The 26,621-nt window shown below is 67.8% G+C and overlaps 1 protein-coding gene across 2 annotated transcripts in view; it reads right to left on the bottom strand.

Moving 5' to 3' along the window:
- Positions 1-26,621, bottom strand: part of KIF1A (kinesin family member 1A) — a gene marked incomplete at its 5' end in the record, with an annotated part of 66,091 nt that overhangs the window by 26,985 nt on the left and 12,485 nt on the right. Inside the window, 20 exons of one of the 2 annotated variants that reach the window (XM_079923608.1) lie at positions 1,337-1,455; positions 7,896-8,135; positions 8,830-8,967; positions 10,366-10,544; positions 10,892-11,040; positions 11,776-11,869; positions 12,049-12,121; positions 12,204-12,384; positions 14,093-14,176; positions 15,070-15,176; positions 15,456-15,535; positions 17,774-17,849; positions 18,094-18,173; positions 19,066-19,199; positions 20,830-20,972; positions 21,618-21,696; positions 22,679-22,754; positions 25,649-25,666; positions 26,111-26,176; positions 26,417-26,494. In XM_079923608.1, coding sequence (XP_079779734.1) covers positions 1,337-1,455; positions 7,896-8,135; positions 8,830-8,967; positions 10,366-10,544; positions 10,892-11,040; positions 11,776-11,869; positions 12,049-12,121; positions 12,204-12,384; positions 14,093-14,176; positions 15,070-15,176; positions 15,456-15,535; positions 17,774-17,849; positions 18,094-18,173; positions 19,066-19,199; positions 20,830-20,972; positions 21,618-21,696; positions 22,679-22,754; positions 25,649-25,666; positions 26,111-26,176; positions 26,417-26,494 — 2,194 coding nt within the window. The remainder of the gene's footprint in view (positions 1-1,336; positions 1,456-7,895; positions 8,136-8,829; positions 8,968-10,365; positions 10,545-10,891; positions 11,041-11,775; positions 11,870-12,048; positions 12,122-12,203; positions 12,385-14,092; positions 14,177-15,069; positions 15,177-15,455; positions 15,536-17,773; positions 17,850-18,093; positions 18,174-19,065; positions 19,200-20,829; positions 20,973-21,617; positions 21,697-22,678; positions 22,755-25,648; positions 25,667-26,110; positions 26,177-26,416; positions 26,495-26,621) is intronic. The other variant, XM_079923609.1, reaches the window with a different exon arrangement.

The following is a 26,621-nucleotide window of genomic DNA, read 5'->3' on the forward strand; positions in this document are numbered from 1 at the left end:
TTGTAACGTTCCCTCTCCTCCACCACAGCCACTAGACAGGGGACGCCAGGTGTGGCCCGAGCACAGACCGTAGACCTATAAGGCAGCCGGCTCAGGCGGACCCACTCACCAGCGCTGAGCGGGTCAGGAAGGGCCCAGGGAGAGCCCAGGGAGGACAGGCCCCCGGGGGCTGCAGGGGCAGCGTGCCCCGGGGCATGAGGTGACACTAGATGCTCCCAGCATCCCTGTCACCTAGAGCCACCCTCCCCCCGAGCCCAGGCTCCCCCTTCTCAGCTGGGTCCCCAGGGGCCTCGGCACCATGGTGGCATGACTGGGAGGTGCGGAAAGAGCACCTGGAATGACGGGGTAGTGAGAATTTGGCGAGGGGGGACCAGACATCCAGAGTGGGGTCGTGTGAGCTGTCCAGTGGGAGCACAGGCCACCCAGGTTGCTCACACTCTGAGCCTCCCTGTCTCAGCCTGGAGACACTCCGCTGCCACACACTCTGTCTGTCCTGCCCCGTTCTGGCCCCAAGGTGCCTGGGCTGCTGAGACGTGTAGAGGAAAGAGAGTCCTGTGGAGGCCCCGGGGGCCCGAGGGCAGAGAAGGGAGGAACGGCCGTTACGGTGCGAGCACCAGGCCCTCTGGCCGAGCGCGCCCACGTCTGTGTTCTCCAGTGACCTCTCCGCACTCCTGCCTCTAGGAAGCTTCAAAGCGGACGCCATTCTCAAGGCAGCAAACCCAGGCTCAAAGGCCTGTGTGGCTGCCCACGGCCAGGAGGGGGTGCTGGGAAGGTGACTAGGCAGGGCGAGGGTGTCTGCCTCTGCAGTGAGGGGGGCTGTATCGCCAGGCCCACGGTGGAGGGGGTGTTCATGGCCTCTGAGGACACAGGCCAGCACATGAGAGGTCAAGGGGTCCAAAGGGGGCAATGCTGGGGAGTCAGGAAAGGCTTGGGGGCTGCAGTGGGCAGGGCCGGAGCTAAGGGCTGCAAGTCTGTGCGCCTGCCCTGGGGCAGAGATGGCGGTGGAGGGGGTGTGGCGGGGGGCACCTCTGCGCCAGGCTGGCTCCGTGGGTCCACCTGGGGCTGCCTGGTGGCAGGCGCGAGCCGGAGTGGGCTCAGACAGCCCTGGGCTCGGGCCTGCACAGCCCCGGAGGCCCCAGCCGACCAGGAAGAGTCCAGGAAGCTAGAGCCAGGAGCCGGGCAGCAGGGGCTTCTCCCACAGGGAGAAACAGAGGAGGCCGGGGGCCTGGGTGGGGCTGGATGCACGCGGACCACCACGCGAGGCCCGCAGAGGTCTCCCCACCCAGGGGCCCCATCGGTGAAGGGACAGAGCCAGCCCGGGCCGCCCCGCACGCACCTGAGATGGCCTGGACGGCCACGCGGAGAAAGCCCTTCACCTCGCCCTTCTCGCTGACGATGGCCACACGGTGCACCAGGGGCACGGGGTACAGCAGGTTGCTCAGGTACACGAAGGCCCTGGGGGAGGCAGGGGCCACGGTCAGGACCAGCCCGCTGTGCGCTGTGACAGGCGGCAGCGGCTGCGCGGCCCGGGCTCACGACACAACACTGCAGAGCAGAGCGAAGCGGGCAGCCAGGGCGGCAAGCAGCAGGGCGGGCGGGCAGGCGGGGCACTGCGCTGGGCGGGGAGGGGAGGGGTCCTCGGCCGCAGAGGAGACGGGAGGAGGCGCAGGGACAGGGGGCACGGGCGCCGGCGGGAGCAGAGGCTGTGGTGAGGGGGTGGGCCGGGGCGAAGCCCGCGGCCTGAGCAGAGAACAGCCGAGGAGGGAGGTTTCAGCCTGCTTCAAGGAGGAGGACCTGGGACCCGCCTCGCTGATCTACGACCCTCACGCTGGTGCTGATGTCCCCCCCCGCCCCTGTCTCCCCACCCGTTTCCCAGTGGCCCCTGACGCTTGCTCACGGACCCCACGACGGAATACGCCTCACGATTCCCTCTGAGCCCCTCCAGGAACACAGCGGGTCGGAGCTCCATGTCAGTAAAGCCAGGGCACCCCCCCCTCACCGGGGCCCAGGGGTCCGGCTGAGCCCTGAGGGACACCCCAGAAACCGTGGCACTGCCTGGCACGGCCCCACCAGCTCCCAGGGTGCCCAGAGCCACCCTCTCCTGTGCAGCTCAGCTGTGCACCCAGCTAGTGCCAGCACAGGCGGGACAGAGGCCACGTCACCCTGGCGGTGCCCCTCTCCCCGAGCCGGCCAACGAGTGGGAGTCACATGGGCAGCCAGGAGGACAGGGGGGTCCCTGGAAGAGCCTGTGCTGCCCCGCCGGGTGGGCCGGCTGCTGTGAGCACAGCTCCTCACCATTCGGGGCACCCTCCTTTCGGGGGTCACCCTTGCCTCCCACCCTGCTCTGCCCTCCCCTCCAGCCCCGAGGAGCAGACCTCGGCAGCCCTGAGCTCGCTGGGCTGGGGGTCCGGGGTGGTGGTCCCGGGGGAGGGGCATGGCTTGGGCAGGATTTGGACAGAAGAGGGTGGGAGGCGCTGGGGAGGAAGTGCAGAAGGAGGGGTGAGGGAGGCCCAGGGCCTCAGTCAGGGATGGGGGAAGGTGGGAACAGAGGTGAGAGCAGCAGGGAGGACAGTGGAGGGGAGGTGGGAGTCTGCTGGCCAGGTGGGCGCTGGCACCTGGTGCCTGGCCAGTGGGGGGGGGAGGACGGAGCTGGGAGGACAGGAGGAGAGGTGTGTCATCCCAGGCACCCTGCCCCTCGCCCAGGCTGAGCCACTGATGTCGCCCCACACTGAGAGCTCCGGGGTCCCCACTCTGGACCCCCTGTGGTGAGAGGCACGGGGAGGGGCTCTTCCCCAGGGGCCCTGATTCCAGGCCCTGGTGTCCCCTCTCAGGCGGGCTCCGTGTCTTCCCGCCACCCTCCCCCCGCAGGAGGTCGGAAACCTGAGCACCGTCCTGGCTTTTATCTCAGATGCATCAGCTCTACCTCAAAACTCTCTCTGAAATCCGCCACCCAGCCCATCACGCCTGGCCTCCCACCCGCTTCCTTCACGGCCTCCACAGCCGCCAGAGGGGACTTGAGGCGCGACCAGACCCGCACCCGCCGTGGCCCCCAAACTCTTTGCATCCAAGAGGCACCTGAGCCCCTGCGGCAGCCCCACCCGCCCCGCTCAGCCCCGCTCTGGCCCCCGGCGCCCATCTCCCTGCTCCTGCCACTGCCCCCAGCGGCTCCCATCTCCGCGTCCAGGCCGCCTTCTGCGCGGCTCTCCCTGTCTGTCTGAATTCACTCGTGGCCCATCTCTGTTGACTGCTTTTCGCTTTCTGGGCGCCCACAGGCCAAGGCAGGCCCCCGTCAGGGGAGGGTGTGCTGCCCCCTGGGCCACCCTCCTGGGGCTAGAAGAAGCCCCTCTTCCCCAGCACAGTGCCCCTTCCTCCCACGAACTCTTCGGGGGCACGGTGTAGACAGATGGTGGGGGCGCATCTGCCCATCGCGGGGTTGGTGGGGGCCTGGGGCTCCATTGCCCCGACCACCCACTAAGGTGAGCCCCGGCCCCGGTCCCAAGAGGACATTGAGGCCACAGCAGCAGAGGACACCAGCGGGCAGGGGACGGCCGGGGTGGGCTGCTGGCCTCATCCAGCACCCACCTCGGGACGGGACGGTGGTGGCCTTCCCTCGCCGGACACCCGGGCTCCTGGCCAAGGGCCTTTGATTGACATTGGGAGTGGGAGGGGGGCTACCATGAAACGAGCAAAGTCATGAGGTCCAGAAGGGGAAACGGAGGGGGCCCAGGACTCAGGCTGTGGGAGGAGGTGCAGACCCTGCTCTGCCCCTGCACCTGGAGGCCTGTCCCCTGGGTTGGGGCACCGCCCAGCCACCCCACCCTGCCTGAGACAGCTTAGGGAGCTGGGTAGGACAGCCCCAAGCTGCAGGGCCAAGTCAGCACCCACCCTCCAGCAGGTGGAGGGCCTCTTCCCCAGGGCAGGACCCCTTCCCCGGGGCACTGCCCGCTGCAGAAAGCCGGGTGTCGGGAGGCTCCCAGAAGCCCCAGGCACAGCCGGAGGGAGGGGCCGCGGCCTGCCCACTCCACCCGCAGCCTGCAGGGAACCCACAGGAGGACCCTCGGGGAAGGCGGGGACACCTCTGGTTGTGGGCTAGGTGAGGGCATGGTGCCAGGCACAGGGGTGCCTAATCAGCACAGCTTGCCCGAGGGAGAGTTTAAGGGCTGTCCAGGGCCACCTGGCCAGGAGGGGAAGCCAGGCTCAGGGCCGCCTCAAAGCCCCCGGCCCGCCCAGGGCTGCCTTCCTGAAAGGGCCAGGGGGCAATTCCACAGGGACTTCAAGCTCCCAGAAGGCCACTTACAGAACCCTGGAGGCGACCCAGGACCGCCCCTGAGGGGCAGGAGCTACCCCTCCCCCTTTTTGAGTCCGCAAAGGCCAGGCCAAAGGGAGTCTGAGGCACTGCACAGAGAAGTAAACTGAGGCAGGCGCCGGACGCAGCCCAGGTCATAGGCGAAGGCCATGGCAGGTGGGCCCCCTCCTGGCTCCCCCCCCAGGGCCTCACCGCTCCACAAACCTACCGTGGTCTCCCAGGGGGCGCTTTCTACCACGTGGCCCACCCGTGGGCACAGACGCCAGGGTCCCACACATCAGAGGGGGCTGCGCCCCTCGTGTCCTGAGGCTCAAACAATCCCACTGGCAGCCCACGAGACTGAAAACTCCAGTGAAGAAACCATATGTGCCTGTCCCTCCAAGCTCACGGGGGAGGCACTGGAGCCCCCAGCACCCCGGGCGGCAGGTGCGCCCGCGTCTCCTCCGTTCACATCCCAGCACGGAGACCAGGGCCCTCACCAACGGCGCATCTTAGCTGGACTGGCTGCGTCTTTCTTTCTTAGGGGCACAAATACGGTGCCGGAGAGCTAAGACGCCGTGTAGAGCTGGTGAAATACGCCATTCCTGCCCCATTTCACAGGTGAAGACGGAGGCCCAAGGACATTAAGGAAGTTGCTGGCAGCAGAGCCCCAGCTGGCGTGAGACCCCACAGGCCGGCTCCTGTGCAGCTCCCACGGACACCACGCTCCACCCCCCACCGGCTTAATTAATGCAGCTCATTAACTAAGTAAATCTAGCCTTTCTTGATCTTTCAGGATTTCCTCACGTCAGAGGGGAAAGAAAGCCCAGGTACTTCTGGCATTGAAAAACGGCAGGGCCGGGGCCTCGAGGGAGCCCTTGGCTGGAGGTTAGGGTCTTACAATGAAAAACACGCCTGGAATCCACGGCCACACTCCCTCCCTCTGAACCCCATCACCGGCTGTGGGAAGGCTCTCACGCTCACGGGCGCCCAGGTGGGCTCGCGTGCAGATCCAGCTGCGGCTCCCAGAGGCAGAGAAAGAAGCCGCGCTGGATACGCTCTCCTTCCTGCTGCCCCGGTCCCTGTCTGATTGGTGATAGTGACGGGTGCACTCAGCCACAAGGGACCTCTGGGGGCCCAGCAGCCACGGCCCCTGCTGGCAGCACCACCTTCGAGGGCAGGGGGCGGGGGCTGGAAGACCCCAGGCCCACCCCGCCCGGCAGCCCCAGAACTTGAGGGGATGGGGCCACGGTGCAGAGGCTGGGCCTCCCCCTCACTGCCCACCAGGTGCCGGAAACAACCTGACGTCAGCACCCGCCACCCTGGGCCAGAACAACCCAGCCCTGTCCAGAGAACCCTGCCGGCCACGGCGCACCTACCCGCACACGGGGTGGCTTGGAGCCTCGCGGGGGCCGATTCGGGCTGAGCGGCTCGGCACACAGAGCGCGCCCAGCTGGGAGCTGAGGGCCCAGCCTCGCCAGCCCAGACGGCACAGAGCAGACACGGCGGGTCAGTGCTTTCCCACCCAGTCTTGAACACGTCCCTTGGGCGGTCGCCAGTCCCCCTTCCCCGGGACCCTCCATCCCAGACAGTCACCCCCTCGCCTTCCTCTCTCTGCAGCCCACCCGCCTTCTGAAAGCCACGGTCTGAGCAGGGAGGATCATGGGGCAAAACGGAGCCCCCAGGCCCACTTCCTCCACCTGGGTTGGCCCATCTCACCTCCCAGTTCACTGGCACCCAGACCGCCAGAGGGAGACCCCCCGGGGGGCTGACCCTGGACTTGGGTGAGGAGCCCCGGCTGAGGACGGGGGAGGCCCCTGCCGGGGGCCCTGTGAGGTGAGGCACCTTGAAGCAGGCTGAGACCCGCCGGAGAGAGAGGAGGTGGCAGAGCCGGGGCTGAGTGTGGGGCAGCGCTAACCACGAGATTGGTGAGGTGCAGACGCATGCTGGGGCCCGGGAAGCCTGTCCAAGGGAGACAAGAGTGGGCGCCCCCATTTCGCTCAAGCCTTGGAGAGAGAGCCAGCGGCTACCAGAGGGAGAGAAGGAGACCAAGGGCGGGCCCTTCTCAGGGCCTGGGCCGGCACAGCTGCTGCGCGGGAAAAGCCAATTCTCGCCAAACCAAAAAGATCAGGACGTTTCCAGATGAACCCCTCGCAGACGGCCGCCGTGGGGAGCTGGCCTCTCGCTCGTGGCTTTGGTTTGGCTTGGTGGTTTTGTCACATCCCAGATCCACAGAGGGGGGAATGTCGGAAGGACCCAGCTCTTTCCGGCTGAGACTGCGAGAGCCCACCCCCGTTTCTCCCAGTGTCCTTGCCCCCGTGTGCCCCGACCCCGCGCCGGCCTGGCATCCGGCCACCCTGGCCCTAGCGGCCGGGCGTTCTGAGAGGCCCGCGTGCAGCTGGCCCTGGGGCCGCACCTCCCCCTCGGGCTCAGCAGAGCAGGAACCCAGCCGGGGCGTCTCGGAGAGAGCCACGCGGTTTTGTCCAGTGGGCCAGCATCTCACACTCAGGGAAGAGTAATCAGAATAAATCCATGACGCGCCAGCTGAGAACCTGCTTCCTTCCAGGAGGAACCAGTGGGGCCTTCACTCCACCACCCACACCCAAGGGCTCCCAGTGCAAACCCCGCTATCTGGGGACCAGCCTCGGCCTTCAGCTTTCAGTACTGGTGCTGCAAGGTCAAGACTTCCAAACACTTCCATCAGTCTGGCCCAAGGAAGCGTCTGAAACTCCTAAAGGGCGCTGTTAAAGCTATCTTACACCTTTGCGTATGTGTGAATTCAGTCTTCAGGAGCTGAATTTCCTACTACTGCAGCTAGGTTTCTCGGCCTTTCCTTCACCTTCCTGCTTGCATTCCATTCCATGGTCATAGACATAAGGATGGACTGGGTACGCCCAACCTGCCTGCAGGGCGGGGGGCCCCGCTCCCCCGCTGAACTTGGCCTCTCTCCTCTGTCCGGGAAACTGAATCATGGGCTCCTCTGCAAAGGGCCCTTTCCCACGAGGGCACGCGGCCACCGGCACCGTCTCCGGCACTGGGGGTCAGGAGGGACAGAGACTGGCTCAGAGAGAGGCCGGGCTGCCCGGGACCCAGGGCCTCAGAAGGAGGCCCTTCCACTGCCCGGGCACCTGCCCTTCCTTCCCTGCCCCCCGGCATGGCCGGCTCCAGCTTCTGCCCCTCTCCCCACAGAGAGGGTAGGGGCACTGGGAGCAGACCAGGACCCCCCATCTCTTCTGGAAAACAGTGGAGGGAGGGGAAGCCACGCTGGCCGGTGCGGGGCGGGGGGGCCGCAAAGATGCACGGCTCCACCTTTCCGAATGCCCCCGCGGGCCCTGAACGGGCAGGGGCGTTGCTCTTCCCGAGTCCCGGAGGCCTCTCTGCGGAAACAGGCCCACCAGTGAGGAGCCCGTGCCCCGGGGCACCCTGCCCTCCTCCATCACTGGGGCCCCTCCAGGAAGGCCAGGAACCCCCGCGCCCCCTCACGCCCTGTCCTGGGGAGGCCCCGCTCGCCGGGGGCCGCGCCCTGACGGCGGTCAAATCGTGCCCGCAGCAGTGCTCCTGTGCAAAAGAGCTGGTTCCTTCCCAGCATGCTGTCCTCGACCTCACCAACCTTCCTACTACACTGAACAGGGGGGGCCGGTCGTAAAACGGGTCCCGGCCGTCGCACGGCATGCGCTCCGGAAAGACGTCGTCCTCCAGGTCCTCCTCCTCCCCCACGCTCTGCTCCTCAGCAGGCTCGGCAGCGTCGGAGTCGGGGCTCGAGGAGGCGGGGGAGGGGGTGAGAGCAGCCATGCGCTCGCTCATGCATGTGTTGAGAAGAGGGTAGCTGTTGCAGCCAGAGGTGACTGAACTGGGGTTAGTGCGACAAGACAGAGAGAAGTTAACGCCAGCTCCTCGCGGGCGGACGGGGCGGGGCAGGGGCTTCCGAGGAGAACCCAAACCAAACACACGACCGTCGAGGATGCTGCCTCGACAGGCAAGAGAGCCAAAGTGCCCGGTCCCCAGGCGGGGAAGACACCGCACGGGGGTCAGTGTAGAGCTCCAGAAGGTTCCGGAGGGCACCGGCAGGTATGGTCCCGACCAGGTGCGGCTGAGGCCGGTGAGGGCCTCGGGAGCCTGGCCGCACTGAGGCCTCAGGAACCTTGCCCCGTCGGGGGCAGGGGCCGGGTGCAGCCCCCGGACCAGGAGGCTGGGGACATTAGGCGTGGACTCTGAGCTCTGGGAGGACACGGCTCCGCCTCCCGCTCACACCCCACCTGAAAGCCTGACCAAGCCTCACGTTCACACACACGGACAGGTGTCACCTGCCGGCCATGGTCCCGGAGCGGGGGTGGGTGGCGATGCTGAGACCCCGCTCCCTGGCCGGGGCCCACCGATGTGTGGAGAGGACTGGCCAGGGGGCTCAGACAAGGAAGGACCAGGGCCGGGGAGTCGGGATGGAGAAAGGCATCTGGCCGGCCCACTCCTCGTGTCAGGGCCAGGGCCCAGCCCCGCGCTCCCCCCACCTTCTCTCAATCTCTCAGCCGGGGGGAGGAGGCGCCTACCTGCCCACGAGCCGGAACCAGGGGAAGCGGTCGTAGAAGGGGTCTCCACCAGTCACCACGTTGTCACAGTCCTCAATGACGCTGGAGGGCACCTCGGCCGCCCGGTCGTACATCTCCCGCATCAGGTCCAGCCGCTGCCTGCAGGGCAGAGGTCAGCGTGGGCCCCGGGGGAGCATCCTGGGATCTCAGGCCCAGCACGGCTCAGGCCACAGCATCCTGCTCAGGGCCACCCACGGCTCAAGCTGGCTTGACAGGAGGACCCTCTGGGGTCCTCGGAGTCAGCCGACCGTGGCCAAGGGGCTTGCAGTTCGCCACACGTTCCTCTCGGCCCCCGTGATGGCCGCGGCACGTCAGCCGGGTGGGGTCGGGGACCAGCCCCGCTCAGGACGGGGAGTCGGGGCACGGAGCCCCGGAAGTTTGGGGGGCAAAGGGCAAGTTGTGAGAAGACACAGGAAACAAGGCGTTTTAGAGGCTATCCCCCGGAAAACCGGCAGGTGGTGGGAGAGACGCAGACGTCTCCCTCGGGGGCTCAGGCGCACCAGGAGGGACGTGGGGTGGGGGGGGACATCCGCCCTCCAAGAGCAGACGGCAGCCCAGGAGGACGGGGCAGAGGCAGGCACGTGTCTGTGAATGCGCGTGGGTCAGTGCGTGTGCCGGGGGCGGGGACCTCATAAGAAGGGAAAGCGTCTGCGTGTGAGGGTGTGTGAGCGGAATGGAGCGCGTATAAACGTGTCTGTGTGCGTGAGCGCGTCGTGACCACGCTTTCCGTTCTCTGCATCTCATGACGTTTCCACATCTCTGGGGCCTGCCCCGACAGTGAACAGCCTGTGGGTGAGCCCACCTCCACACAGGCCACCACCCGCCCCTTAGCCGACTTGCACGCCAGCCGGCTCCCCAGCCCTAAATCACCCGGGCACAGCCCGGGCCCGAAGCCCGCAGGCGTTATGCTGACCAGCCGGTCCTCACTGTTCACCCTGCCCTGCTTTGCCCATGAAAACCTTGCAGAGGCCGTGGCAAGGCCCTCCTCTCCCTCCTTGGACCCCGGACGGCCCTGTGCCCACGCGCCTCTCGTTTCTAGGGGCACTTGAGCAACATTAAAATTGTCTTCAGTGGCAAAGAGCCGTCCTGTCACCTTCACCCAGGAAGAGCCAGGCGCACGTCACGGTGAGCGTGCGGGACCTGAGGTAGAGCCGTAGGGCAGACACCTCCCAGGACACCTGGCCGTCCTCCCTGGGGCCCCACCCGGCCCTCCTCCACCCCCCCCCAGGTGGAGGAGCCCCCAGCTTCCTGCAGCGCCTCACCCGCCCCTTCCTCCAAACTGTGCCACTGCTCTGGTCGAGGAGAACGTGGATTCTATGATGAGGCTGGATCCTACTTACATCTTTTCTTCTGATTTTAAAAGAAATCGAAACAGGAGGAATCGCTGCCTGGACGCGTGCGCCCCTTGCATCCCACGCCCGCCTGTCTCAGCGGCCTCGGCCCAGGCCCGGGGAGCAGCCCCGCCCCACTGCCCACCGCACGGCCCACCCACTGCACCTGAGCTTCTCCAGCGTCCAGTAGTGGGTGGCCCCGTTCTTCTGGTCCTGGACCTCCACGGCCACGATGGTTCGGGGGAAGGGGCGAGTCTCTCGGTCTTTGGCGGCCTCTGGGGGCAGCAGGTCAGGCGGCAGTGGGGAGTACAGTGTGTCCGTAAGGAGGACAAACTGGAACTGGACCTGTGACCAGTGAGGAGGACGCCCGTCAGCCCCGGGGAGGGTGGAGCCCGGCCCTGGAAGGGCCTCCTTCCCGCTGCCTGTCCCTCAACCGTCCTCGGAACCTTCCCGCCGACTCCACCTGGAGAGGAGGCTCCACCTGCCCACCGGCCTGCCTACGCATCCTGCTCTGTCAGTCTGGGGCCCCCCCTCCTCCCGGGGGCTGCAGGTCAGGGGGTCTGCCCCGCCCCCCCCCCCCCCCCCCCGGGAGGCGGCGCAGCCTGGCACCGAGGCCCGGAGGGAAGCAGGACGGGTGACGCCCGCCCTCCGAGGCACAGACAGCAGGGGCAGGCGCAGCGGCAGGGGCCCACCTTCTTCTTGAGCTCGACGCTGATGGCGTTGGCCTCCTTGAGGAAGATGGCGTTGCCCCACAGCAGGTCCCGCAGGGACGTGAACTGGTACCACTTCCACTTCCGGAAGGCCCACAGCGCCAGTTCACACTCCCTCTCCGTCCACTGGACTGCGGGGAGAAGCGCACGGGGTCATCACGGGGCTGGGCGCTCGGTGCGCGGGTCCCCAGTTGCACACTAACTGGCAGGAAGCTCTGCCGCAGGGGACGACCCTCGTGCCCCAAAGAGGCCGCCGGCTCCCCCAGTGTGAGCGCCAGGGTCCTGAGAGTCAGGCTGGAGCTCAGCAAGGGCCTGGGGGGCAGCAGTGGGACGGGGGCAGGAGGGCAGACCGGGGCTTGTCCCACACACCCTCTCAGGTGGACGAGTCCAGCCGGTGGAGACCTGGTCACATCAGCACAAAGGTCCCGACCAGCTGACCGGAGGCCGAGCTGGACGTGAACACCCTGCCCTTGGGCTGCCCTCGGGCCGCCAGCAGCGAGAGGTCAGCCAGTGGGCCGCCCAAGCCAATGCTCCCAAAGCGGGTCCCGAGGTGTGGAGCAGAGACCAGCCTCCCTCGGGCAGGACAGGGGTGAGTGGACGCAGGGCACCCGCCTGGGAGCACCCACCCCGCCCCGTCCTCCTCACGCTCCAGGCCGCCCCCGCCAGAACCAGCGGGTGGGTGCGCACACGGGTGTGTGCGTATGCACGGGTGTGGGCTGCTGCAGCACAGCCTCCCGCATCCTGCCTGCAGACCGGGGACCCCAGGGCAAGGGTGCCAAGCAGCTGACCTGCAGGGAGCAGCCCGGGGCCGCCTCTTTCCTGAGCCCCCTCCGCAGCCCACCTCCACGTGGGACAGGGCCCCTCACCTTCGTCCTCTGGCCCCTCCTCCTCCTCATTCGCCTCCGGGTAGCCCCGGGAGCCCATCTGCTTCTGCAAGGCCTCCAGCTTGCTCTCGTAGTCCTGGCGCAGAAGCGAGGCTGGTAGCTCCACGTGGAGACCCGCCCGTCGTCCCCAGCCCTCCCGCCCGGGCCCGGGCCCAGGGCGCCCGGACGCAGCCCCAGCACAGCGGGCCTCCCCACTCTCCCCGGCTCCACCCCTCGGCCCCTCCTCTTTCGGCCTCGAGCGCCCGCCGCCCTCACCAGCCTCTGCTGCTCCAGGAGGTAGGTGGCCTCCTCGCGCTCCCGGCGGTACTGGTCCTCCAGCTCCTGCAGCCTGCGAGAGCGTGCGGGGGTGAGGGCGGGCGGGGCGGCGGCGGGTGCGGGGGGCGCCCGGGCGGCAGCCCCTGGGGCCTCACCTCTGCTCCATCTCCTGCTTCATGTCGATGCCCTGCTTCTCCAGCAGCTCGCGCTGGGCGAAGGCCCAGTCCACGGGCTCGGCAGGCGTCTCCGCGCAGGGCGTGCGCTCACGCTCCTGCCTTGCCTGCTCAGGGTGGTTGAACCGGAACACGTGGCTCTTTCCCATGATGATGCGGTTTCCTGGGGGATGGAGGCGAGGCCAGAGTTGGTGGACATTTGGCCTCGGCTGGTCTCGGGGGTGAGAGGGGGGAGGAGGAGGGAGAGAGGACGAATGCAGCCGGGGCTGCATCCTAGCACCACCCACCCCTGGGGGGGCCTCCAGCCGCCAGGAGCCGGCCCCCCGGGTCCTGTGCCCGGGGTCACCCTTGCCCCCGCCAGGGGGCCACCTCCCCCACCAGGACCTGAGCGGGCCTCCCCACTCTCCCCGGTTCCTCCCCTCGGCACCTCCCCTTGCAGCAGCAGCGATGGTGGCAAAACACAGCCTGGGGCTTCTCCACTGCCCCATCCCCTCCAGGGCCCCACGGGTGCCACCCCCGGGGCCAGCCTGGCCTCCTGCTCCCGTGCCCTGGGCCTTGGCACTCCCCTACCCGAGGGCTGGGCTTGGCCCCCTCCTGCAGGGAGCTTCCCTTCCCATCTGTCCCACCGGCGGAAGCAGGGCAGGGGTCTGCGTGTTTCCGGGGCAGGGTCCACCCTGTCTGCAGGACCCTCCAGGGTGCACCTGTCCCACGAGGGCAGGGCCTGCTGTCTCTGGACAGTCCTGCCGGTGGGGGTCTCTTTGGATGGCCTAGTTTCTCTCCAGCTTTTTCTCCAGGAACCTCGGCTCTGCCTTGCGGCCTGCAGAGCTGGTTCAGCCCCTCTCCCCACAGGAGAACCCGGGCCTGCAGGCTGGTCCTCCCCAGGCCTCCCTCAGCCCTTCCCCAGCTCCCGAGCCCGGCTGCCCCTCCCAGCCCGGGCCCTGCCCCGAGCCCGCAAGCACCAGGCCCCATCCTGAAACAACAGGGGGGAGAAGGGAGCTCTGGACCTGCCCTGGCCCAGCTCAACTGCCCCATCTCCCCACACTGGCGGCCAGGCGAGGTCCATGAACCCAGGATGCACGGTGTGTCCCTCCCTCAAAGCAACCCTCGGGACCCCAAAGGCAGGACCCTGGGTCCTGGAAGCTAAAAACAAGGCCCTTCAGGGTGGTCGGAGAGGTCTGCACGTCAGGCTGCCAGGCGTCACCTTCTAGGCCTCCCATCCCCTCTGCACCCCCAGTTGGGGAAGGGGAGGGTCCCCCTCATTCTTAGCAAAAAGTCACCCCAGCCAAAGGTGACATGATGGTCAGTGTTGTGTGTCAGTTTGGCTGGGCTGGGGAGCCCAACGGCGCACCTACAATCACGTGACCTCGGGAAGGAGCCCACCCACCGTTACGCAGGCGGGCCTCCCCCCACCGGGTGAAAGGCCTCAGGAGCTAAACTGAGGCTGCCCTGAGGAGAAAGTCCCGCCTGTGGAGTTCAGACGTGCCTGTCCAGCCCTCACCACGTCCTGAGCCAATTCCATTAAATAAATCTCTTGATAGGTGAACAGACAGATAGATAGACAGACAGACGTATCTCCAGGTGTGATTTAGAACACGAGGACACGAAGCCAGGGGGCCGGCGTCCGGAGGCCGGTGCAGCGCACACCCCGCTGGCTGTTCCTCTGCTCCACCACGCGCCAGCCCACCGGGCCTCTGGGACAGGCGCCCCCCGCCCGGAATCCCGCCTCGGCACCCCTGGAGCGGCCTTCTCCCCCCACCCACCCCGGCCCGTGCGCTGCCCGGCTGGTGGGGGGCGGATTGGGGTGCCGCACGAGCAGGAGGGGCGCACGTGCAGGGCGGGCGGCACAGGGGCCACCCCTGCCTCCACTGTACCTGACCGCAGGACACTGGGCTCCGTGACTTTCTTGCCATTGACGTAGGTGTCTGCCCCTTCACAGGGCTCCAGGGTCACCACGGCTATAGGACAGATGGGGGCACGGAGAGGACCGTGAGGGGCTGTCCTCCTGGCCGCGTCCCCGTCTGAGCCCAGCAAGCCCCGCTCAGGGTCGGGGGCAGGGGGCTCGACCCACCTGGCCACCTGCCACCCAGGCGCGGTCCCCGCCAGGCCCCTCTCCCCCCTGTGGCACCTGGCTTGGGCCTCGAGAAGCCGGAGGGGCCTCTCAGCCCCTCACAGATGAGGAAAGTGATGCCCAGTTGGGAGGCTCACGGGCCCAAGTCAGAGGCGGGGAGGCCGTGCTGGGTGACCGCCCCGCCCCGCAGGGTCTCCAGGTGGGATGGGAAACAGTGGCTCGCATGTCCCCAGGAGTCCCAGAGCCCCTCCTGCCTTTGTGCCCACCCACCGAGGGGAGAGAGAGCTTTGGGGACGGAATTCTGGGAGAACCAACGTCCGCAACACTGTTTAAGGCCACCCTGAAGTGGCCTGGTCACAGAGGGGGCTTTGGTCACTGGTCTGCATCCCAGAGGCTGTCCAGACACCTGCCCTGATCTGGGGGGCCGTGGGCACTGGGACAGCCCAGCAGGTGCCTTCTTGAGAAGGAAGGGTCATGCCCAGAACCGGCAGTGGGGACGGAGGCCCGAGGGCAGGCCGGCCAGGGAGAGGGACAGATGGCCGCTCCCAGCCCACGGGAAGGCGTGGCCTAAGAATAGCCGTCCCTTTGATCCAGGCTCAGTGCCCTCCTGCCCGAGAGCACCCCAACCAGCCCCCTGTGCAGGGACGGAGCTGCATGTCCCCAGCCCAGCCTTCAGAGCACCTTTCGGGGTGGGGCAGGGGGGCTCCCGGGACTGAGTGGGGAGCCAGGAGGGCCGACACCAGCAGCGCCGGGTAGGGGCGGGGCTGGGGGAGGCCATACCTTCACCGCCCCCTCGGGAGTCGCTCCGGAAGACGCAGTGCTTCTCCTTGATGAAGTGTCCGCTCAGGACTATGTCCTGCCGCTTCTCTGCGCCTTCCCGGCCCACTCTGTGTGTGTGGTGCGGTCGTCAGCGCCGGCTGGACCCAGGGCGCCACGACGCCACCCACTGGCCCGCCTGGTCCCCCTGCAGCCCCCAGGATGCCCAGCTCTTACGGGAAATGCCTGGAGAGCACAAGCGGGGGTCCAGGGGACAGCCCCCAAAGCGGCCTGGCCTGGGGGAGCCATACTGCCCAGAGGGGCCCACAGCACCCCTGCCAGCAGATGCCCGGGCTCAGCGACCCCTCAGTGGGGGAGCCCAGTCCTCCCCTCGCCCCGTCGACCCCCACCTGGTGATCCCATCCTTGATGTAGTAGAGAAGGCACTCGGACATGAGCGGGTCCTCATTCAGGTTGACGAGATGCGGCGTCTGCGGAGATAGAAGGGTCACCTCTCTTCGGGGGGCAGGGGGGGAGCCCGGCCCAGGCTGCCTGCTGCCCTCTCTCTCCCCAGGACCAGATTGCCACCCGCCCTAGGCCTGGCCTCTCGGGGGACACAGTATCCTCCCAGCCTGGCAGACAGGAGAAGACTTTGACGGGGACCCCAGAGTCTTGGGAGGACAGCTGCCAGGCGGCACGTGGGGGGCTGGGCTTCGGGAGGGGCTGGGACCCCAGCTCTGAGCACGTGAGTGCCCAGGGAGTGCTTGGAGGCTGTGGTAGGCCCTTGGATGTGCAGGGCAAGGCTGGGTCTCATGGGGCCTGGGCCTGGTCCTCCATCCTAAAATGGGGCTGCAGGTCCCCATTCCAACCGGGGCAGCCAGGAGCTGAGGGCCCTGGGATTAGGACGCTGGGCAGGGAGGGGTCGGGCCCTGGACGCCAGGGAGCAGAGAGGCTGTGAAAAAAGTCCCCCGAGCCACCCAGGTCCGACGCCCACACCTGTCCTGACCACGGCTCTACCAAAGCATGACCCAAGGCCAAGTGACCGCTTCCCGCAAGCTGCCCCGCCTGAGCGCTGCCCTTGGCTCCCCACCCCAGCCCGTGCCCAGGGCAGCCACTGCAGGCTCTGTCCACTGGGCCTTGGACCAGCACCCCCTCTCTTCACTCTCTCCACTGCTCTCACCCGGGGTCTCTGGGCCCCAACACTTCCTGACCTCACACCCGGTCCCGGGCAAGGATCCTGCAACATGGCGGAGGCTGGGAGAGCTTCCTGTCTGTTCCCCACCTGGCACCTCGGGGCAAGCTGCCCCCACCCTGAGCTACAAACCCCTCTGACACCCCTGCACAGGGCTGTGGACACCTGGTCATCAGACACAGGACAGGCCATCCACAGCGGCCCCTTCCCCTGAGCACAGAAGGCGTCCAGCCAGGAAGGGCCTGTGCTCCCTCCATGGGGCCGAGCGGGGGACCCAGCTGGCCCATGTGCTTCTCCAGAGTCCAGTGGGGACCCCACTGTCCTCCAGAGGAAGTGTCCCTGGTGGTCCCGAGGGCCGCCTTCCCACTCCTGGACAATGTCCAGACCCGGGGCCACCAGCAGATCCCTCTGCCACCAATGAAGCCAAAGGACTGCACAGCCAGTGTCCCGAGGGCACCTGTACCCCAGCTTCGCCTGCCCACCCCGGGGCACTGCACCCATGGACAACGCAACAGCTCAAGAGCGAAGCATTCCAAACGGAAACCAAAGGCCCATCCCACAGGCACTGAGGCAGGACCCCGCCAGGGCGCCACCTGCTCCCCGCCCTGCCGAGGGCCTCCCGGCACCCCTCCTCCCTGCTTCTGGGCCTCAGCTGCTCCCTGGGCCGGAGTGCGTGGGTGCAGGAGAAGCCTGAGGAGCCCGGCCCTGTCCCCGGGGAGCAGCCACCCTAGCGGATGTGCCCATCCTACCAGCGCCCCGTGCTCCTTTCCCTTGGGGCCCCAATGGCTCCATGGGGCTCCACGTGCCGCCAGCTTCGCAGGCTGGTGAACGAAGAAACCCTTTGCTGGGGTGAAAAGTCAGCCAGGCAGCGGGGGCAGGGCCTGCGGAGCCCCGTGCTGGCGTCAGAACAGACGCCACTGCCTCCAGGCAGGCTTCTGGGCTTGAAGCTAAGCTCCTAAGGGCTCTGAGGGTCTGGCAATCTTGGGGGTGGGGGCATGGGGGTGGGGGTCTGGGTCCTGGAATCACGCAGAGACTCTTCCCCTGATGTTCATGCTTCGCCCCATCGGAGCTACTGAACAGGGGGCGGTGCTCTGCCCCACTTGAGGGCCGGGGCCATGGGCAAGCTGGCCTGGGTGGGAGAAGAGGGGTCCCTGCTGGGACAGCCAGACCCTGCTTGAGCTAATCTCCGAGAGGGCAGCTGGCTCCCAGCTCGTGTCCAGCCAGGCCCTGCCCATGAGGGGTACAGGCTCCTGGGGGGTCCAGGTCCCACCTGTTTCAGGACCCCATCCACCCCTCAGGCAGCTAAGTGACCTCTCTGACGTCCTAAGGCCATAGGGACATCCCACCATGAGGAGGCAGGGTCTAGGCTCCACACAGGGAAGGGAGGGCTGCGGGTGAGCCTGGCCGGGTGCCTGGAGCCGCTCTCCCTGCTCCCAGGAGGACCCTGCTGACCTTCCAGGAGCCGACACCTGCCAAGGGCCGCAGGTCCCCCAGCCCTGTCCACATCGGGGCAGCCCAGAGAATGGCCGGCTCCTACCTTTTTGGGAGAGAACACCCCCAGGGTGCCGCCGTCCTCCCTCATGGCCACGCCCATCTCGGCCAGCAGCGCTTCCCTGGGGGATAGAGCGGGGGTCAGCACCCGCACAATCTTTCATCTGGTCAGTGAGTTCAGGTGTCCACTTGAGGGACTGGTCCCCTGACTGGGGATCGGCTCAATGGGGCCATCGGTGACAGCGGGGGGCGTGTCACTGGATGAGAGGGGACGGGTGTGTCCTGCACTGGGCGCGGCCACCCCTGGGTGCAGGAGCCGAGAGCTGAGCACAGGGCTGCTGCCGGCCCCCAGCCCGCACCGCCCACCTCTCCATCCGGATGGCTTCCGTCCGCCGCAGCTTCTCCTCCCAGGTCTCATTGAGCTCAGCGATGATCTTCTCCGTCTCCTGGGGAGCAGACAGAGCAGAGCGAGGTCAGCGCGGGGGGCAGGCAGTGGACAGAGGCCTGCGTGCCAGGCAAAGGAGAGACGAGTAGCCGGGCCTGCAGGGCCCAGCACCCCAATTCCCGGGTCCATCCAGACTGCTCGAAGTCTGAAAGGTCAAGGTGAAGGGCTGAGGGCTAAGACGTGCAAAGGACGCGTGTCTTTGCTGTGGACACACAGAGAACAGAGGGAAAGGCAGAATAAACCCAGAGGGAGAAACAAACACGCAGGGAGACGCTGACACCGGTTCTGAGGCTCGCATGCCCCAAGACCACGGGTGAGACGGACGACACTTCCCACACCAGCACCGCCTCCCCGTTTCCTTCCCAGCCCCCACATTCCAGTGGGCCTCTGTACCCCAGGTCCATCCCGGGTGGACGCCTCCCACACCTCAGGTGGGCCCTACGCCCCAGGGTGGCCGCACAGCCCACCCCCTCATCAGCCCGGGTCTGGCGCCTGTGCCGTTGTCCCCTCCGTCTGGGCTCGCCGTCCGCCGCTCACACCCGGCACCTTGTACCCACTCGCTGAAGGAAGCCAGTAACCCTAACCCTAAACGCAGGCCGCCGTGGCCAGGCCGGGAGGGTGAAGACCATGCAAGAGCAGGTTGAAGCACGGAAACCCGGGAGGGAGGGCGCAGAGGCCCTAGGACCCCCGCCCTAATCAGCAGACGGGCCCCACGGTCCTGGACAGGGTGCACCGACCCCCTGGACGGGGTGCTTGGGGTCGGGGGCCGAGACGCACCCCGCGCCCCCCTGCATGGCTCACTTCGCCTCCGACCAAGCCCCTCCGCCTGCGACCATCCAAGAGGAGGGGTCTTGGCCTAGCGCCCACCAGGTCCGAGCCCGGCCCTGCCTCACCTTCAGCCTTTCTATGGCCTCTTCACTGCCCGGGGCAAACAAGATGCGCTCGTGCAGGCTGGACACAGAGGCGGCACGGCTGGACAGGGCTGAGAGCGAGGACGACGGGCTCACACCCACCAGGGCGTTGGTCACTGTGGAGAGATTGTCAGGGACTGCACTCAGCTCCACCCCGCCACGGTTACAGTTACTGTTCTCAAGGTCGGACACGTCTACGGGAGGAAGCAGGGAAGACAGACGGGAGGAGAGAAAAGAAAGACCAAGTTGGGAAAAAGCAAGAGGCAGGTGAAGAGAAGGTAGCAAGCAGGGACCAGGAGCTGGGCACCCGCACGAGCACATGCACTGCTGCCCCTGCCACGGTGCGGCTGCGCCACCAGGTCCCTCGGCATCCCCGCCAGGGCCTCCGCTCCCCCCCCGCACACATGCCGAGCCTGCGGGCCACCGGCGTCCCTGCCCCCCTGCCCCCCTTCCCACTGCCCTTTGCTGCCACTGCCCAGCGGCCCCCCTGCACCCAGGCCCTGACTCTCATCCTCATCCTCTCCGCCCCTCGAGCCCACCACCCACCAGCCCGCCACGCACCCCGAGCTGCGGGCGCGGGCGGTGCTGTCCGCCCCGCCGAGCGGCCTGGCCGAGCCGTGGACTGCGGGACCTCCGAGGGAGCCCACGCTCCTCTACCCCAAGAAGCTGCTCTGGGCCCCCCACCACCCCAGCCTCCCTGCCCCCCAAGGCCTGGGAGTTGGGGCTGACGCAGCCCCTGGGGCGGGAGGTGCCCAGGCCCCTCCTGGCAGAAGCAGACACACAGCAGAGCAGCGGCAGACATAGGACAGCACGGGCACTGCGGAAACTGAGGGCGCCCTGTGGCCCCTGGGGTGGGGAGGCCCCAGCACGTGCCCCTGCCCGGGGAGCCGGGCCCACAGCCGGCGGGAGACGCAGGCTGGGAGGACCTGGCCGCATTCACACTCCTGGCGTTTCCAGGGGAAGGGGCCTCGGGGTGGGTGGGGTCAGAGGGGGGCCAGAGCCAGGAGTCGGGGGTGGACCCGGCCCTGTGAGCTGTCCCAGCCTCTGCTGACATTCAGGCCTGTAGGAGCGCGGCGGGCAGAGAGCCTGACCCCAGCCGCGCTCAGCCTGAGGCCTTGGCTGCCCCACGCCTCCCGGTTGCCTCAGTTTCCCAGCAGACGCGAGGGTGAACCAGGATCACGGCTCGCAGGGTGCCGTGCGAGAGAGGGCTCAGGTCCCCCAGACCCCAGGGGGGGAGGCCAAGGAGGGGTGGGTGCGCCCCGCCCCCCCCCGTGCTGCCCTAGGCCCCGCGGGGCTGGGCCGAAGCGGGGTGCGCAGGGAGCAGCGGGGGGGATACACACATTTGGGTCCTCCGGGCACAGTGTTGGCTAAGGGGGGAGGCGAGGGGGAGAGACAGAAACAGAAGAACAGGTTTGTCTCCAGAGGGCGCCATCGCAGGCCGGGCATCAGGTAGGGTGGTGGTGGTCTTCAGCGGGACGGGGGGACAACCCCGGCACCGCGGCCGGCCGCTGTGGCTTCCGGGGAGACCGTCACCGGCCTGCTCGGGCCAGCGGCAAACCCGAACCATGCAGCTCCCCAGGCCCAGTCCAGAACCCCGGCCCCCCACCCGGCGGCGGCTCTGCCTGGAGCCCGGAGCAGAGCCTGGGCCTCGGACCAGAGGGGCCGCGAGGGCAGCGGGACCTGCCCCAGCCCCGCAGCCCCGCAGCCCCGCTGCCCTGGCCAGGACGGGCGGGCACGGACACTCACTGTCGGCGATGTCACCGAGCCCCTGGGCGTACAGCAGGTCCCGCAGCCGCGTCACCTCATCCTTCAGCTCGCGGATCAGCTTGTTGTTGGGGTCCTCGTTGATGACGGCGTTACAGCGGATCTGCTTGGCCCGGTCCGCGTACCTGGGCGGCAGAGGGGGGCTGGGGGCTGTGCTGCCCGGCGGCCAAGGGCACCCGGAGCCCCGCCTGCGCCCAGCTGCAGGGGCATCTCCGACAGGGAGCCACCAGGGCCACTGACCTACGGGGGGCTTGCCACTTGGGGAAACCGAGGCCCCGGGAGGGGAAGGGACGGGGTGGAAATTTCTCCACACGGCGAGGCCTCCGCGTTTGGACTTGTGGTCCCAGGTGGACGCTGCGAATCTAACCTGCACTCCAGCCCTTTGCTGGGGCAGCCAAGAGGCCAGAGCGCCGAGCCCGGCCGCCAAGCTGCTTCCCGCAGCCCGGGACGGCCCCTGGCCGGAGGGACCTTCAGACATGCCTGCCCCCCCGTGGCTCGTTAAAAACCCCGGCGGCTCTGTGGACCACGGGTGGGGGCGAACCGCTCAGCCCGCGAGCCCAGCTCTCCCGGTCAGATGGCAGGGCCCTGGGCCACTCGAGGCCACACGCGGTGGGAAATGGAATGGGGCCCGGAAGCACCAGGTGCCCTGCCAGCCATCTGGAGTCTAAGAAGTCCAGGTGAGTCGGCCCTGCAAGGAGGCACCCGGAGGATCCACTCCCGCCCAAGCCGGCTGGTGGGGGACAGGGAGGGTCCACGCCCCGCGGACACACCTCAGGGTACTCAGCGTCTCATCGTAGTTGATGTCTGCGGGGCTCAGCGCCGCCACCATCGCCGTCCGCGAGTTCCCACCTGTGGGCGGAGAGCAGGTGGTCCCAGAGGAGGGTCAGCCCCACTGCTGCGCCCCCTGCCCTCCGCCCGCACAGGCGTAGCTGGGAGGTGAGCAGACAGCAGGCGGCCGGCCTCCCTCACCGCGCCGGGCACCCTGCTCACTTTTCGTCTACATAAAACCATGCTTTTCCGACATTTGGGGTCACATTACAACCAACAGGCCTCCCCCTCCCCATAATAAAGAGAAAAGTTGTGGAGAGTTTTATGGCCTTTACTACAAGGACTGTTTCTGCTCCATAAACGTTTCACTTTTATCCTTCTTATTTGATACGTTTCTTAACGTTTCATGTCAGATTCCCCGCTCGGGTCACGTGGATCCCAGCATCAGGAAACGCACGGACCCACAGGGACCTGTGTCCCGGGGACCACATCCCCAGGGTGTGGCCTCCAGCAGACTGCGAGGCGATGCCGCGAAGGGCTCGGGGTGCCATGCTGTGAAGGGCCTCCCCACCCACCCTGGGGCGGGACCTGGGTGTGGCCCTGGGGCAGAGGCCTCCGTCCAGGCTGCATCTCAGGTGAAGGGACACTCACTCCTGTGATTCTCACGTCCTCTCTTGGGGGACCCACCTGCCCCCGGGGTCTCCCATCTGCCCTCTCCTCCACCGGGAGGCCGGCCACTGCACCCGACGCTGGCCCGAGCCGCGGACCAGCTAGGCTGGTTCTGGGGTGCAGGGTCAGCCAGCCGGGGCTCCCCAGAATCACCGAGGCCCAGAGGGTGGGTCCTGGCTCAGGAGCGCTGACGCAGTGTCTGCTCATGTGCAGCCCCGAGGGCCATCCGGGTCCCCGGGCCTGGCGTCGCTAACCTACTGCTGACCCCTGGCCCGGGCCCCCGGAGGAGCCCCCGGGCTCGCCGCACAGCCCGGGAAGCATGGGCACCCGCCCAGGCCGGGGAGGACGGCGGCGGCCGGGCCGGGCGTCAGATCCGGGTCGGGCGAGTCCTCACCCAGGTTTTCCCGGAGAAGCCAGGTCAGCACCGAATCTCTGTAGGGAATGAAGTCTGTCTTCTTCTTTTTCTTGTTCTGCAGGAGAGGAGCATCAAGGTCAGCCCCGAGCCGCCGCAGGGGGAGGGAAGAGGGGCTCGAGCACGGGTGTGTCCCCGAAGTCCAGGCGCCTGGGGCTCGGGGCGGGGCTGCTCCCAGGGCCTCTCCGCCCCCCAGTCCCAGTGCCTCCGCTCGGGCTGCAGCCAGGGACTTGCTAGCACGTCCTGGCCTCCCCCCTCCTCCGTCGCCACAGTGTGGAGAGCCCGGGCAGGCTGATGCCAGGGGCCAGGGCCAGTGCGTCCTCGCTCCGCGCTGTCAGAAGGACCAGCGCGAGCCCATCGCCCCACACACACCGCCAGCAGCTCTGCTGACGGAGGGCAAGAGGCCCCTCGCCTGCAGGAAACCCTGCGGGGCCCCGCCCCGTGCACACGAAGCCGCCTCCGCCTGCGCCACGCCCGGGCCCGTCCCGCCTAAGCGGCTCCAAAGCCCCCAGCAACCTGGTCCCCCTCGGCACCCGCTACCCCCGTCAGGACGGGGCTCCCGCGGGCACCACTAAGCGCGGCGCAGGGGCTTCCCCGCCTCCCTCGTTCGCGCACGTTTTTGCCTCAGGAGCGTCTGCTCGGCAGCCGCAGCGGCCCCCAGGGCCCCGCGAGGGCGTTCCTCAGGGCACAGACGCATCACCCCCGAGGGGAGCCTGCAGGGCCCGCGAGTCACGGACGCTCCGAGACCCGCCGCTGGGGGGCGGCTCCCCCGCGAGAGAGCAGGTGTGGCGGCGAGGAGCCCAAGCGGCGCCTCTGACTCGGTGGCTCCCTCACACGTCCCTCCCTCCACTCCGCCCCCCGGCCGCGAGTGCCTCAGCTCCAGGACCTTCGCCGCCCCGACCCTCCGCCGTCCTGCCGGCCACCGCGGCCGCCCCTCCTGCCGGTGGCTCCTCACACGGCAGCCCAAGGGCGCAGCCAGCTGCAGTCAGTCTTCCTGAGCCTGCGGCCAACCCATGGCCGCTTCCGCTAGATCACTGTCAGCTGCTTCCTGGTGACGCTGGGGAGCGGGTCAGGCCCGGCCCTCTGGCCTCATCGCCCACGGGACCCCACGCTCCCGGCTCCAGGCGCTGAGCCCCCAAACTGGTGTCGCTCTGTTCCTGCAAAGTCTCCATCGCAGCCCCTCACAGTCCCTTCCTTGTTCCCTCACACGGTTCCCCACACGGTTCTTCACATGGTTCCTCACATGGTTCCCCACATGGTTCCCCACGCGGTTCCTCACACGGTTCCCCACACGGTTCCCCACACGGTTCCTCACGTGGTTCCTCACACGGTTCCTCACACGGTTCCTCACACGGTTCCCCACACGGTTCCTCACACAGTTCCTCACGGTTCCCCACACGGTTTCCCACACGGTTCCCCACACGGTTCCTCACACGGTTCCCCACACGGTTCCCCACGTGGTTCCTCACGTGGTTCCCTACACGGTTCCCCACACGGTTCCCCACACGGTTCCTCACACGGTTCCCCACACGGTTCCTCACACGGTTCCTCACACGGTTCCTCACACAGTTCCTCACATGGTTCTTCACACCGTTCTACATGGTTCCTCACAGTTCCTCACACGGCTCCTCACAGTTCCTCAAACGGTTCCTCACACGGTTCCTCACGGTTCCTCACATAGTTTCTTACACAGTTCCTCATAGTTCTACACAGTTCCTCACACTTCCTCTCACACCTCCACAGTCTCTCACAGTCACACCCAGCTCCTCACACACTTCAGCACACAGTGCCTCCCAGTTCCACTCAGAGCTTCTCAGAGCTCCCACAGGTTCCCTCACGCACTTCCACACGTCTTCTCACGCGTCCCCACACAATTCCACACGCATGTCCCTCACAGGTCCTCACACCACCTCCCACACTTCCTCTCACGTTTCCACAGTTCCCCCGAATCCGCACGCTTCCTAACGATTCTGCTTGTCGTTGCACATGTTCCCACACGCTCCTCACACCTTCTTGCACAGGCCCCCTCCCAGGTCCCACCCCACGCTGTTCCTCACAGCCCAGGTTCCGCACGGCTCTCTCCCCGCCACACGCAAGACCTCACACGTCCTCACGTATCTCCTCGCACAGCAGGTCCACACCTAGCTCCTCTCACAGCTCCTCACGGAGCCCCTCACAGTTCCCGCTGTGCTGCAGCTCCACTCGCCTCCTCACGCAGAGTCCCTGCACAGAGCGCCACGCTTGCAGCACAGCTCTGCACACAGTTCCTGCCAGTGCCTCACACATGCCCGCGCCTGTCACACGTGGCCCTTCAGCCTTCACGCAGCTCCTCGCAGCGCCCAGAGTCCCTCCGCCTCCTCACAGAGCTACCCGCTCGCTTCCCCCAACACGGGCCACGCTTGCCTACAATTCGTCACACAGCCCATCACACGGGTCCTTCGCATTTGCCCCCGAAGCGTCTCACGCTTCCTCTCACAGCCTCGCCCGGTGTCGCGGTCCGCGCGCTCTCTCCGCTCCTCACGGAGCCCCTCACGGCGCTCCTGGGACCCCCGCCACCGCACGCGCTTCCTCCCACCGCTCCTCACACAAACCAGGCTCTTCCACCTCAGCACGTCACACGCTCGGCGGGCTTCCCGCCCGGTGCTTCCTCCCCCGGGGTCTCCTCAGCCCCCAGGCCCAGCCCCGGAGCCACGACGCCCCCGGCCCCCCAGCCACGCGGGCGGGAGGCCACCCTCCTGCTCAGGGTCACCCTCGCAGCCCCGTTCTGTCCTCCACGAGGCTCCTCGCCGGTCATTCACCATGATCTCAGTTCCCGCCATCTCACCCACCCCCGCGGGCTGCTCTCCCCGCACCGGCCCCGGCCCGGCTCTGCTTCTCAGGCACCCCCCAACCCCCGCCCGAGAGGGCTGAGACCCCCCCCGCTCCCCGAGAAGCGAGGAAGAAGATGCTTACCTTGTTGGGCCCAGAGTCCTGCAGAGGCAAAGACAGGGTCTGAGGACGGAGCACGCCGGGCCCAGGGGCAAAGCGGTGGGGGGAGCCCGAGCCGCCCGAGCCCCCCGCACTACACTGCCTCCCCTCCACCGCCCCCCAGGCCCAGCCCCTCAGCCCGAGGGTCCCGGCTCCTCCCGACAGCCCGGGGGCCACCCAAGGCCCCTGCCCTGCCCGCAGCCCAAGGCCGCCCCCAGGGCCCTGTGGGGAGGCGGCACGTCCCCATTTCACAGGTGGGACAACTGAGGCTCGGGGGAGGGACAGGGTCGTGGCTCCATCTCCAGCCCGGGGACCCCCCACCTCCAAGCCTCTGGGCTTTTCCGTGAACCTGGCCCCACAGCAGGGACAGGTGGCCGCTCCCGGCACCTCCCCAGCAGGGCCCCCCACCCCCGAGGCCACCCGACCGCAGCGCTTGGGGCCGCTCACCATCTCGGCCAGCGCGGAGATGACCTTGCCCAGGGTGGTCAGGGACTTGTTGATGTTGGCCCCCTCCTGCGCGGGCAAGACGAGGCCGGGCGTCAGGAGGCCTCAGGCCCCTCGCTCCGGCAGGACCGGGCCTGACCACTCGGCCCTGATGGAGACCCAGCGCCCAGCCCTGCACCGTTGACCCTTCCCGCTTCCCCGTCCCACGAGAGCAGGGGCAAAGGGGGCGCCCACCCGAGACGCCCTGCAGCCACTGGGCGCCAGGCCCCGCCGGCAAGTCGGTGGGGACCCTGGTGGGGGCGGCCCTACCTTGAGGCGCGTGCCCTTGGCCCCCGTGGAGTCGGCCCGCTCGCTCCCGGCCAGGTCCACCAGGCTGACTTTGCTCACCTGCGGGGACACGTGTGTCACGCGCAGGAGCTGTGACGCTGCGTGGCCCCCGCCTCCCCTGGGTGCGGCCTGCAGGGGCCCCCCTCCCTGGGGCCGGAGCGCCCAACCCTGCGGAGCACAGCGGCCC

This window comes from Stenella coeruleoalba, assembly GCF_951394435.1.
Source record: "Stenella coeruleoalba genome assembly, chromosome: 6".
Taxonomy (NCBI): Eukaryota; Metazoa; Chordata; class Mammalia; order Artiodactyla; family Delphinidae; genus Stenella; species Stenella coeruleoalba.